General features: G+C 41.7%; 1 protein-coding gene across 25 annotated transcripts in view; it reads right to left on the bottom strand.

Annotated features, from left to right (window-relative positions):
* EIF4G3 (eukaryotic translation initiation factor 4 gamma 3) overlaps positions 1–12,732 on the bottom strand; it is a 352,454-nt gene that overhangs the window by 264,056 nt on the left and 75,666 nt on the right. For all 25 annotated transcript variants that reach the window (XM_030805828.1, XM_030805829.1, XM_030805822.1 and 22 more), the window contains one exon: positions 10,438–10,513. Coding sequence is in view for 20 of the 25 variants with exons in the window: in XM_030805822.1 (XP_030661682.1) it covers positions 10,438–10,513 (76 nt within the window). In the remaining 5 variants the exon portion in view is untranslated. The remainder of the gene's footprint in view (positions 1–10,437; positions 10,514–12,732) is intronic.

Here is a 12,732-nt window from a genome sequence, read left to right on the forward strand (position 1 = left end):
TCTGGGAGGCCAAAGCAGGTGGATCACTTGAGGTCAGGAGTTCGAGACCAGCCTGGCCGATACGGTGAAACCCCATCTCTACTAAAAATACAAAAATTCGCCGGGTGTAGTGGCGTGCGCCTGTAGTCCCAGCTACTATGGAGGCTGAGGCAGGAGAATCGCTTGAACCCAGGAGGCGGAGGCTGCAGTAAGCCGAGATCATGCCATTGCACTCCAACCTGGGCAACGCAGTGAGATTCCGTCTCAAAGAAATAAATAAAATAGCACATGTACCCACAAATAATTATTAAGTATCAATTTTTAAAAGCAGAGATGAAAAGATAAATGATTCTTCTAAAAAAACTATAAATAAATCTTTAGTTTAAATGATATATTTGCCATCTGTGCTAGATGATAGGACAATCACACAGATTTACATCTGGCTGGACACCATTGCCTAAAGAATATTGATCAACCCAAGCTAAACTTTGTCTCTGGCAAGGTATCTCCACCAAAATCCTAGCCTACTCAATAGTGTCCTGGCAAATACTCAACAGTGGCCTGGCAAAAGAAATAAAAGCATGGTTCTCTAATTAGATTAAACAAAGCTTTAGGGTAAAAGAATCAAGATTTTATAAAATATAAAATGGCTAAATGTATCATGAGGCCAGGAGCAGTGGCTCACACCTATAATCTCAACACTTTAGGAGGCTGAGGCAGGAAAATTGCTTGAGTTCAGGAGTTCAAGACCAGCCTGGGCAACATAGTGAGACCTTGTCTCTACAGAAAAGAAAAAAATGTTTTTTAATTAGCCAGGAGTCATGATGTGCATCTGTAGCCCTGGCTACTTGGGAGGCTAAGGCAAGAAGATCTCTTGAGCCTAAGAGGTTGAGGCTGCAGCAAGCCATGACTGAGCTACTGCACTCCAGCCTGGATGACACAGTAAGACCCTGTCTCAAAAGAAAAGAAAAAAAAATCATGAAATTTTATGGCATAGCTGGGCATGGTGGCTCATGCCTGTAATCCCAGCACTTTGGAAGGCTGAGGTGGGAGAATTCCTTGAGCCCTGACATTAGAGACCAGCCTGGGCAACACAACAAGATCTCAACTCTACAAAAATTTTAAAAATTAGCCAGGCATGGCCCGGGTGCGGTGGCTCACTCCTGTAATCCCAGCACTTTGGGAGGCCGAGGCAGGTGGATCACCTGAGGTCAGGAGTTCGAGACCAGCCTGGCCAACATGGTGAACCCCGTCACTACTAAAAATACAAAAACTAGCCAGGCATGGTGGTAGGTGCCTGTAATCCCAGCTACTCGGGAGGCCGAGGAGAATTCCTTGAACCCAGGAAACGAAGGTTGCAGCGAGCTAACACGGTGCCACTGCACTCCAGCCTTGGTGACAGAGTAAGACTCCATCTCAAAAATAAAAATAAAAATAAAAATAAAAATAAATTAGCCAGGCATGGCGATGCATGCCTGTAGTCCTAGCCACTTGGAAAATTGAGGGAGGAAGGACAGCCTGAGCCCAGGAGTTTAAGGCTGCAGTGAGACATGATCGTGCAACCGCACTCCACCATGGGCAACAGAGAGAGACACTGTCTCAACCAAAAAAAGAGAGAGAGAAAGAAGAAAATAAATTTTATGGCATTGAAGAGGAATTATCCGTAGCCAGCTAAAATCACGCCACTGTACTCCAGCCTGTGCAAGAGGGGAGGACCCTGTCTCAAAAAAAAAAAAAAAAAAAAAAAAAAAAAAAAACAGAGCAATTTATTTATTAAGAAGTAATTTAAATAATTTATAGGAATTTCTTTCTTCCTTTATTTTTTTTGGAGGGAAGAGAGTCTTGCTCTGTTGCCCAGGCTCGAGTGCAATGGCGCCATCTCAGCTCACCGCAACCTCTGCCTCCCAGGTTCAAGCAATTCTCCTGCCTCAGCCTTCTGAGTAGCTGGGATTACAGGTGTGCACCACCATGCCCGGCTAATTTTTTTTTTTTTTTTGAGACGGAGTCTCGCTCTGTCGCCCAGGCTGGAGTGCAGTGGCGCAATCTCGGCTCACTGCAAGCTCCACCTCCCGGGTTCATGCCATTCTCCTGCCTCAGCCTCCTGAGTAGCTGGGACTACAGGCACCCGCCACCACGCCCAGCTAATTTTTTGTACTTTTAGTAGAGATGGGGTTTCGCCGTGGTCTCGATCTCCTGACCTCGTGATCCGCTTGCCTCGGCCTCCCAAAGTGCTGGGATTACAGGCTTGAGCCACCACGCCCGGCCCCTAATTTTTGTATTTTTAGTAGAGACAGGGTTTCACCATGTTGGTCAGGCTGATCTCAAACTCGTGACTTCGTGATGTGCCCACCTCGGCCTCCCAAAGTGCTGGGATTACAGTCATGAGCCACCGTGCCCAGCTATGAATTTTTCAAAAGCAGTTATTAAGATACCCTTCCAACCTCACAGAATATAAATTTCTCCTTCTTTTAGTAATGTCATTATTCTATTATTGTTTATCTCTGCAATTATATTAAAAATACTAGCCTGATAGTCATAAAATCTAATTTCTCTAAGTAAAATATATATGACAAAATTACAGAACATAGTAAAATTCCACAGTTTATACTGCAGAGGCAGGCCAATATAAGAAAGTTATCAATTAATATTTCGAATTAACGTGTTTCTTAAGTTTTGACATTTTCCCTCCCCCATTTAACATATGCAGCTCTTACTAGACCTTTTAAAAATATGTGCTTGGGCTGGGCACGGTGGCTCATGCCTGTAATCCCAGCACTTTGGGAGGCCGAGGCGGGTGGATCATGAGGTCAAGAGATCAAGACCATCATGGCCAACATGGTGAAACCCCGTCTCTACTAAAAATACAAAAAATCAGCTGGGCATGGATGGTGCATGCCTGTAGTCCCAGCTACTCGGGAGGCTGAGGCAGGAGAATCACTTGAACCTGGGAGGTGGAGGTTGCAGTGAGCCAAGATCGCACCACTGCACTCCAGCCTGGGCGACAGAGTGAGACTCCATCTCAAAATTATATATATGTGTGTGTGTGTGTGTGTGTGTATGTGTGCTTGATTCTTTTTTTGTTTGTATGATCAATCACTCAATTATGGCTAATAAGGAATAATGACATAAGCTTCTCTCTCGTATCTGATAAATGTTCCCAGGGCAAACCTGCATAAACCAGGTTAAAATAAACAAATACAAAATAACTAGACTAAATGTAACATGAACACATTCCAGAAGATGAGTCCAATTTTTTTTTTTTTTTTTTTGAAACAGAGTCTTGCTCTATTGCCCAAGCTGGAGTGCAGTGGTGCAATCTCGGTTCACTGCAACCCCCTGACTCCTGGGTCCAAGCAATTCTCATGTCTCAGCCTCCCTAGTAGCTGGGATTACCGGCTCACGCCACCATGCCCAGCTAATTTTTTGTATTTTTAGTAGAGGCGGTGTTTCACCATGTTGGCCAAGCTGGTCTCGAACTCCTGACCTCAAGTGATCTACCCACCTCAGCCTCTCAAAGTGCTGGGATCACAGGAGTGAGCCAACCGTGCATAGCCCCAACATTTTTTTCTTAATTTTTTAAAAATACAGAGACAGGGTCTCACCATGTTGCCCAGGCTGGTCTCAAACTCCTGAGCTCAAGCAATCTTCCCACCACCTTGGCCTCCCAAAGTACTGGGATGACAGGTGTGAGCCACCGTGCCCGGACAAGTCTGACTTTTAATGCTTCTTTGATTATCAGCAAATCCCTATTATGTAAAATGATGGACATTAGTGTAAAAAGCCTGCGTACCAGATACAAAAAAGCATAATCTTTGTGTAATTTTGAGACTGGCCAGGAGCCTTTCAAGGAATTGAACCAACTCAATGAAAGTGACATATGGACACCATATGCTAAGGCAGTAGGAGGTGAACTGAGGGTTAACTTTCACTTCATGACATAATCCCAGTACATTCGGAGGCCAAGGCAAGTGGATCACTTGACATCAGGAGTTCAAGACCAGCCCAGCCAACATGGCGAAACTCCTTCTCTACTAAAAAATACAAAAATCAGTCGGGTGTGGTGGCACGTGCCTGTAATACCAGCTACTCAGGAGGTTAAGGCAGAAGAATCACTTGAACCCAGGAGATGGAGGTTGCAGTGAGCCAAGAATGCATCACTGCACTCCAGCCTGGGTGACAGAGCAAGGTTCCACCTCAAAACAAACAAAAAAACAACAAAAAAGGGGAAACCGGCAGGATGCAACAGCTCACACCATAATCCCAGCACTTTGAGTGGCTGAGACGAGAGGATCACTTGAAGCCAGGAGTTTGAGACCAGCCTGGGCAACATAACAAGGCTCTGTCTCTGTTAAAAAGTATAAAAAATTAGCTGGGCATGGTGGCTTGTGCCTGTAATCCCAGTTACTCAGCTATTTAGGAAGCTGACGTAGGAGGTTCACTTGAACTCAGGAGTTCAAGGCTGTGATGAGCTGTAATTATGCCACTACACTCTGACCTGGACGACAGAGTGAGACTCTGTCAAATAAATAAATAAATAAAAAGTGGAGACTATCATACTTTATGGTAACTTTTAGCTGCCTAAAAACCTTTCTTCCAAAATAGGCATAAAACATAATATATACACAAACACATTTTTTTTTTGGAGACGACAGTTTCACTCTGTCACCCAGGCTGGTCTCAAGTTCCTGGGCTCGAGTAGTCCTCGCTCCTCGGCATGCCAAAGTGCTAGGATTACAGGCATCAGCCACCACACCCAGACACACAGACACGTTTTTTTGGGTTTTTTTCCTAATAGAGACAGGGTTTCACCATGTTGCCCAGACTGGTCTCAAACTCCTGAGCTCAAGTGATCCACCTACCTTAGCCTCCCAAAGTGCTGGGATTACACGCGTGAGCCACCATGCCTGGTCTCGATTTTTTAAAACTGATCAAAGGACTACAAATATGACAGTAGTTTTAAATAGTAAAAATCAAATTAGATCAAACTCAAAAAATACATTCAAAAGCTTAGATTCAAATATTTCATGTAAACTGTATGATAGGCAGTGTGCTGTTGCTCACAGGATTTTGATGATCTATTCTCCAAAGTAATAAAATTACAGAATTACATGTCCTCATTTATGAGGTTTTATAACTCAGGTTTTTTCAACAAAATATTTGTTCCTCATTCAGTATTCATCTCCACAAATAGGACCACTCAGTTGCCCAAACCAAGATCTACGACACCACCTTTACTCTTTTCTCTCACATCCCACATCCAAGACATCAACATATTCTACTGACTTTACTTCTCCTTACTCCCATTTCAATCACCACCACATGTCCACATCGCACAGTCCGTTCTCCATACAGCAGCCACACTGACCTTTTAAAAGTAAATTCACACCTACTGCTCTTAATCCTCCACTGGTTTTCTATTATATTTAGATCAAAATCCGAAATCTTTACTACGATCTGTAATGTCCATGTATTAGTCCATTCTCACACTGCTATAGAACTATCTGAGACTGTGTAATTTAAAAAAAAAAAAAAAAGAGGTTTAACTGACTCACAGTTCCACATGGCTGGGGAGGCCCCAAGAAACTTACAATAATGGTAGAAAACGAACAAGAAGCAAGGCACGTCTTACATGGTGGCAGGAGAGAGAGAGAGAGCAAGGGGGGAAGTGCCACACCTTTGAACTATCAGATCTCATGAGAAATCATTCACTATCACAAGAACAGCATGGGGAAAATCTGCCCCAGTGATCCAATCACCTCCCACCAGGTCCCTCCCCTAACATGTTGGGGATTACAATTCGACATGAGATTTAAGTAAGGACACAAAGCCAAACCATACCAGTCCACATAATCTGATGTCCCAAATCCAACCTCTCTCCATTCCAGCCACACTGGCTTTCTTCCATTTCTAAGACTACACTGAGCTCACTCCTATCTCCGGGCCTCTGCACTGCTGTTCCTTCTACCACAAATGCTTTTTTTTTCCCTAGAAATCTTCAGTTTCAGCTTAATTGTCACCTTTCCAGAGAGACTTTCCCTGAGAGAATTAGTTAAGGTAGAATGGCCAGTCATTCTCTATCCCTTTATCCTGCTTTATTCTCATCAAGTTACTTATTAAAACCCAATAGTGTACTGTATATATATTTGTTTGCTGTCTTCTTATCCCATAAAGATGTAATATCCATGAGGGCTGAGGGTCTGTGTTGCTCCATTACCATATCCCGAACACCTAGACCACTGCATGACACACAGTAAAAGCTTAAGCTTAAGTATTCAATGCTGAGTGATTAAATTATTATAATAAACAATATATAACTATTTATTATTTAAGAAATGTTATCTAAGGAATGGCATACGAAAAGCTGATATGAGATAAAGTGACAGGATAAAGCATAGGGTCTAATAAAAAGACAAGAAAGATAAACTACACCCCAAAAATGGTTATAGTATTTGTCTCTATAAATCACTCAGGATTACTAGAAGTTTTCATTTTCTTTTACTTAATTTAAAAATAATAATTAAATAGTGAAAGTATACTTAGGAAATTAGAAAACATTATCGTATTTTAAGAGGGATTCTGACAATGATGCTGTTCTTTTGCACAGTACTTTTTAAAAAAACTATAAAAAACTAAGACCTAGAGAAAGGTTTTGCCAGAAAAAAATACTTTAAGTTTTCTTTTTTTTCTTAAGACACGGGGTTTTGCTCTACTGCCCAGGCTGGAATGCAGAGGCACAATCATATATCACACTGCAGCCTCGACCTCCTGAGCTCAAGTGATTCTCCTGCCTCAGTCTCCCAACTACCTAAAATTACAGGCTCGCACCACCACGCCTGTCTAGTTTTTTTTATTTTTTGTTGAGATGGGGTCTCATTATGTTGCACAGGCTGGTATCAAACTACTGGGTTCAAGCAATCCTCCCGCCTTGGCCTCCCCAAGTGCTGAGATTACAGGTAGGAGACAGCACAATCAGCCAAAAGTTATTCTTCTTTTTTTCTTTTCTTTTGAGACAGTCTCACTCTGGCGTCAGGCTGTAGTGCAGTGATGCAATCTCGGCTCACTGCAACCTCTGCCTCCCGGATTTAAGCGATTCTCCTGCCTCAGTCTCCCGAATAGCTGGGACTACAGGTTCACGCCACCACCCCCGGCTAATTTTTGTATTTTTAGTAGAGACGGGGTTTCACCATGTTGGCCAGGATGTTCTCAATCTCCTGACCTCGTGATCCATCTGCCTTGGTCTCCCAAAGTGCTGGGATTACAGGAGTAAGCCATCGCGCCCGGCCCAAAGGTTATTTTTCAAAGTGTTATTCAAAATGTTATTTTTCAATGAACTGAAGGTTCCTAATGATTAGGGTGACCAGATAATTTATAACAGAAACTGGGTCAATTCTAAGAGTGAATGCGGCTGCAGAAATAATTAATTGATCTACAACAGGTGTTACTGAGCCTTGTTTCAGACAGACCAAGAAAAATATCCATTACCTACGTGATACTTTTTTTTTTTTTTTTTTTTGAGGGTCTCACTCTGTCACCCAGGTTCGAGCATAGAGGTTTGATCAAAGCTCACTGCAGCCTTTAACTCCTGGCCTCAAGTGATCCTCTTGCCTCAGCCTCTAAAGTACTTGGGACTACAGGCACATGCCACCATGCCTGGTTAATTTAAAAATATACAAAGATCAGCTTAAAACCCCCCGCAACCAACATACATACTCTTTATTTCACTTCATATTATGTCACAGTGAACTGACTACTGGCCATTCCATTAACCACGCCTCTGAATCTTCACTTCTAGAAGGCTTTGCCTTCCCTTCTCTACCTACAGAAGTCTTGCATCTTCTGCTTTAAGTGTCACTTTCTCAATGAAGTCACCTCTTCCTTTCGCATGCAATTAACATGTCTCTAATCAAAGTTCTTAATCTGGAGCTTAGAAATGGCCTGATGAGGTGGGGCGCAGTGTCTCACACCTGTAATCCCAGCACATTGGAAGGCTGAGGTGGGCGGATCACTTGAGGTCAGGAGTTCGAGACCAGCCTGGCCAATATGGTGAAACCCCATCTTTACTAAAAATACAAAAATTAGCCAGGTGTGGTGATGTGCACCTGTAATCCCAGCTACTCAGGAGGCTGAGGCAGGATAATCACTTGAACCAGGAGGCAGAGGTTGTAGTGAGCCGAGATCGAGCCACTGCACTCCAGCCCGGGCAACAGAGTGAGATTCCTTCTCAAAAAAAAAAAAAAAAAAAAAGAAATGGCCTGATGGACATCTGGGAAACTCTGAAATTATATGTAAACACTGAGTATATGTTCCTCTTGAAAGAGAGCGCATTACAACTATTTTCAGATTCTAAAAGTGATTCACAACCCAAAATAATAGGAATCACTTCTCTATCATATCACTTTATATTAGAATTATTTATTTTCTTATCTCCCTCAGTAGACTATGAGTCCTTTTAAGGTATCCTATCTATATCCACAGGAATACATGGTATGCTGAGCCGAAATATTTAAAAGATAGGTTTCACTCCCTAATTCCCCTAAATTATCTTAGGTTCACTGTAAACCACCTAAAATTTACTTCTAATATTATTAGCTTCATCCTCTAACTTTTAAGTTTTCTTTCATATGGCTGGGCATGGTGGCTCACGCCTGTAATCCCAGCACTTTGGGAGGCCAAGGTGGGTGGATCACTTGAGCCCAGAAACTTGAAGCCAGCCTGCTCAACCAAGTAAAAATCCTCAAAATAATTACTTTCCCTTCATTTATGAATTTGAATCATCTAATATAAAAAATTAAATGGGCTGGGCATAATGAAATGGGCTGGGCATAATGGCTCATGTCTATAATCCCAGCACTTTGGGAGGTGGAGGCAGGAGGACTGCTTGAGCTCGGGAGTCTGACCAACCTGAGCAACATCATAAAACCGTGCCTCTACCAAAATTTTTTTTTTTTTTGAGACGGAGTCTCGCTCTGTCGCCCAGGCTGGAGTGCAGTGGCACGATCTCAGCTCATTGCAAGCTCTGCCTCCTGGGTTCACGCCATTCTCCTGCCTCACTCTCCCAAGTAGCTGGGACTACAAGCGTCCGCCACCATGCCCGGATAATTTTTTCTATTTTTAGTAGAGATGGGGTTTCACTGTGTTAGCCAGGATGGTCTCGATCTCCTGACCTCGTGATCCACCTGCCTTGGCCTCCCAAAGTGCTGGAATTACAGGCATGAGCCACCGTGCCCAGCCAAAAAAATTTTTTAATTAGCATGCACAGTAGCATGTGACTGTAGTCCCAATTACTTGGGAGGCTGAGGTAGGAGGATAACTTGAGGCCAGGAGTTCAAGGCTGCTCAGTAATCCATAATCATGCCACTGCACTCCTGCCTGGGTGACAGAGTGAGACCTGATCTCTTAAAAATGAAAAAACAATTAAATTTCCTTCTGTTAAAAACAGTGTTCACGGCCAGGCACAGTGGCTCAGGCCTGTAATCCCAGCACTTTGAGGGGCTGAGGCGGTGGATCACTTGAGGTCAGGAGTTCAAGACCAACCAACATGGTGAAACTCTGTCTCTACTAAAAGTACAAAATTAGCAGGGCATGGTGGTGCACGCCTATAATCCCAGCTACTTGGGAGGCTGAGGAAGGAGAATCACCTGAACCAGGAAAGCGGAGGTTGCAGTGAGCCGAGATCACACCATTACATTCCAGCCTGGGCAACAAGAGCAAAACTCCATCTCAAAATTTTTTAAAAAAGGGTTCACTCTTCTAAACTTTCAGCATTTTGAAAATATGTAATCAAGGAGAATAAAAAGTAAAACTTAAAAAATTTAAAGTTTAGAAAATGTAAAACTGATAAAATTTTTAAGAAAAAAAATCCAGAAAGAACTCAGAGTCCAAAAAGAATACAAAGCTGCCTATAAGCCCAGCATGTTGGGAGGCCAAGGCGGGTGGATCACCTGAGGTCAGGAGTTTGAGACCAGCCTGGCCACCATGGTGAAACCCCATCTGTATTAAAAATGCAAGAATTAGCCAGGTATGGTGGCATGTGCCTGTAGTCCCAGCTACTCAGGAGGCTGAGGAGGGAGAATCGCTTGAACCCAGGAGGCGGAGGTTGCAATGAGCCAAGATCACACCACTGTACTCCAGTCTGGGTGACACAGTGAAACTCTGTCTCAAAAATAGTAAAAATAATAATAATAATAAGGCCAGAGGTTAATATTTACAGAAAGGAAAAATAAGACACGTCTCTCTATCTTAACACAGTATTTGTTTCACTCCATTTCTTAGATTAAGATGATGGGGAAAGGGCCTATTCACCTTATTCTATTATATACATCTCATTCTATTCAGAATTTTACTGAACTTTTTGCCAAAAATTTGTCATGTGTCAATTAAACAAACATTGCCTATAATTAATACCAAGGATTCACACACAAAAGCACACACACAATTTGACAACCTTCAGACACTCACCGTGCTGTAGACTGCTGAGACAGCGGGAGTGAAGATTCGATCCTCAAGAGGCTGTTGCACAGGTCCTCTAGGAATTCTAGAAGAGCGAGTTAAGGATAAGAGAATTCAAAAATGGATGCTTAATAGTTAGAGAAAATTGCAACCACAAAATTCCACCAACGACCTAAGCATTTTCACCCAATTAGTGAGTTATATACTTCTCCATTAAAACTAAAAAATAAAATGTTTCAAATGTCCTAAAATGACTAAATCAATGCCTTCAAAAGCCTTCCCATGATAAACATTCCATGGAATCTCAAAACAAACACAACTATACAGTAAGTGTCCAAACTTTAGGCCCATGAGACTCTGCCACCTTTACTTTGTACTAAAAATAACTGGCTGGGCACCGTGGCTCAAGCCTATAATCCCAACACTTTTGGAGGTCAAATTGAGAGAATCACTTAAACCCCAAGAGTTCAAGACAAGCCTGGGCAACACAGCAAGACCGCGTCTCTACTAAATTAGCCGAGTGTGGTTGCCAGCACCTGTAGTCTCAGCTACTCGGGAGGCTGAGGTGGTAGGATCACTTAAGCACAGGAGTTTAACAAGTTGCAATTAGCACACCTCTCTACCAAACAAAAAAAAACCCTAAATAAATCAGTATGAGACAGGAACTGCCAGAAATTTTCTACACAATTTGAATTCAAAGAAGTGACCCATGTAAAACTCTGTACACTACTACATACTTCCTTCCTAATTCTGTCTGCCATTGTGCTTACTACCAGTTCTCACCAAACTCTTGTATCTCCAAGCATAAATCATTGGATGTTTCTTTCTCTCTGAGCTCAAGACACAGGCAAAACAGCTTTTCATAGTGCTACTTAAAATTCTAATTCAATAAATGAGCAGTGAAACATGCACATACAATAATCGAGAACATGCTGATTTTTCATAACCCATGATTGAAATACAGTAATACATCCACTTGATATTTCTGTATTTCAAATTGCTGTGATTTATATCATTAGGAAATACAAGCAAAACTATTAGTAAGATTATATAGATGGTATGCAATACTGAATTAAGACTACGTAGAAATATAAATGTAAAAAATTTCAAATTCTCCACTTTCTTTTTCTAGTAGAATAATAACAAAAGACAAATTTCAGAAATAAATATAATCTGATGGTTAAAGACTGATTAAAGTACTCACCACATACATGCTACAACAAATGCCAACTAGGCAAATACACTTGCAAAGACTACATTTCATCAGAGAAATCCAAGAATCCATGAGGATATTACATGACATGTATTACTGATATGAATGTTTCCTACTTATGCAGAAAAGAGAGGACCAATACATTTTAAAGAACAAATGTTTATGAAACTTCTTGAAGAATGAACTCTCTTCAAAATAAACCTTCTTGATCAATGGCAATCATGTCTGGCACTGGGGTTGTTTATAGTCAGTACCTCCTTAAAAGGTGATTTTCACAAAGTAGAAAAGAAGTGAAAATAAACAGAAATTGTCTTTCAGTCTGCCAAAACACTAATGTTCCATTTATAATTCCCAGCTGAACGTTCCTAAACCTTGCCCCACTCCACTACAAGAAAAGCTACTGCCCTAATGTTCAGCATAAGCAATATTCTTAAAGTGAAAGACTCAAGTTATCATTTCCTCATTGAAAGGAAGATCAAGGATACAAATGTCATCAAAAAATACTGATTTATAGGTAAAATAGGCAACTAATATCAGGAGATAAAAAATAATGCAAAGGGTCTTTTTCTATATTATTTCTTATTTAGGCCAATATGTCAATGTCAATTTATGCTTTCTCTACTTCTTATTTCTATATAGTTCTGACAATAAAAAAGGAAGTTAACTTCTATAATACATAAAATAATGGCAGAATTTCTAAACTATACCCTATTTCACAAAGATACTGAACATGATTTCTCAAAAGATGTACTTTTTAAAATACAGATACTTTGGAAATAGCTATAGTCTTCCTTTTTTTTTTTTATTTTTTCAGTCTCGCTCTGTCACCCAGGCTGGAGTTCAGTGGCATAATCTCAGCTCACTGCAACCTCTGCCTTCCAGGTTCAAGCGGTTCTCGTGACTCAGCCTCCTGTGACTCAGCCTCCCAAGTAGCTGGGACTATAGGCATGCGCTACCACAGCCAACTAATTTTTTGTATTTTTAGTAGAGATGAGGCTTTGCCATGTTGCCCAGGCTGGTCGCGAACTCCTGAGCTCAGGCAATCCGCCCACCTCAGCCTCCCAAAGTGCTAGGATTACAGGCATGAGCCA

Source organism: Nomascus leucogenys, chromosome 24 (genome assembly GCF_006542625.1).
Source record: "Nomascus leucogenys isolate Asia chromosome 24, Asia_NLE_v1, whole genome shotgun sequence".
Classification (NCBI taxonomy): Eukaryota; Metazoa; Chordata; class Mammalia; order Primates; family Hylobatidae; genus Nomascus; species Nomascus leucogenys.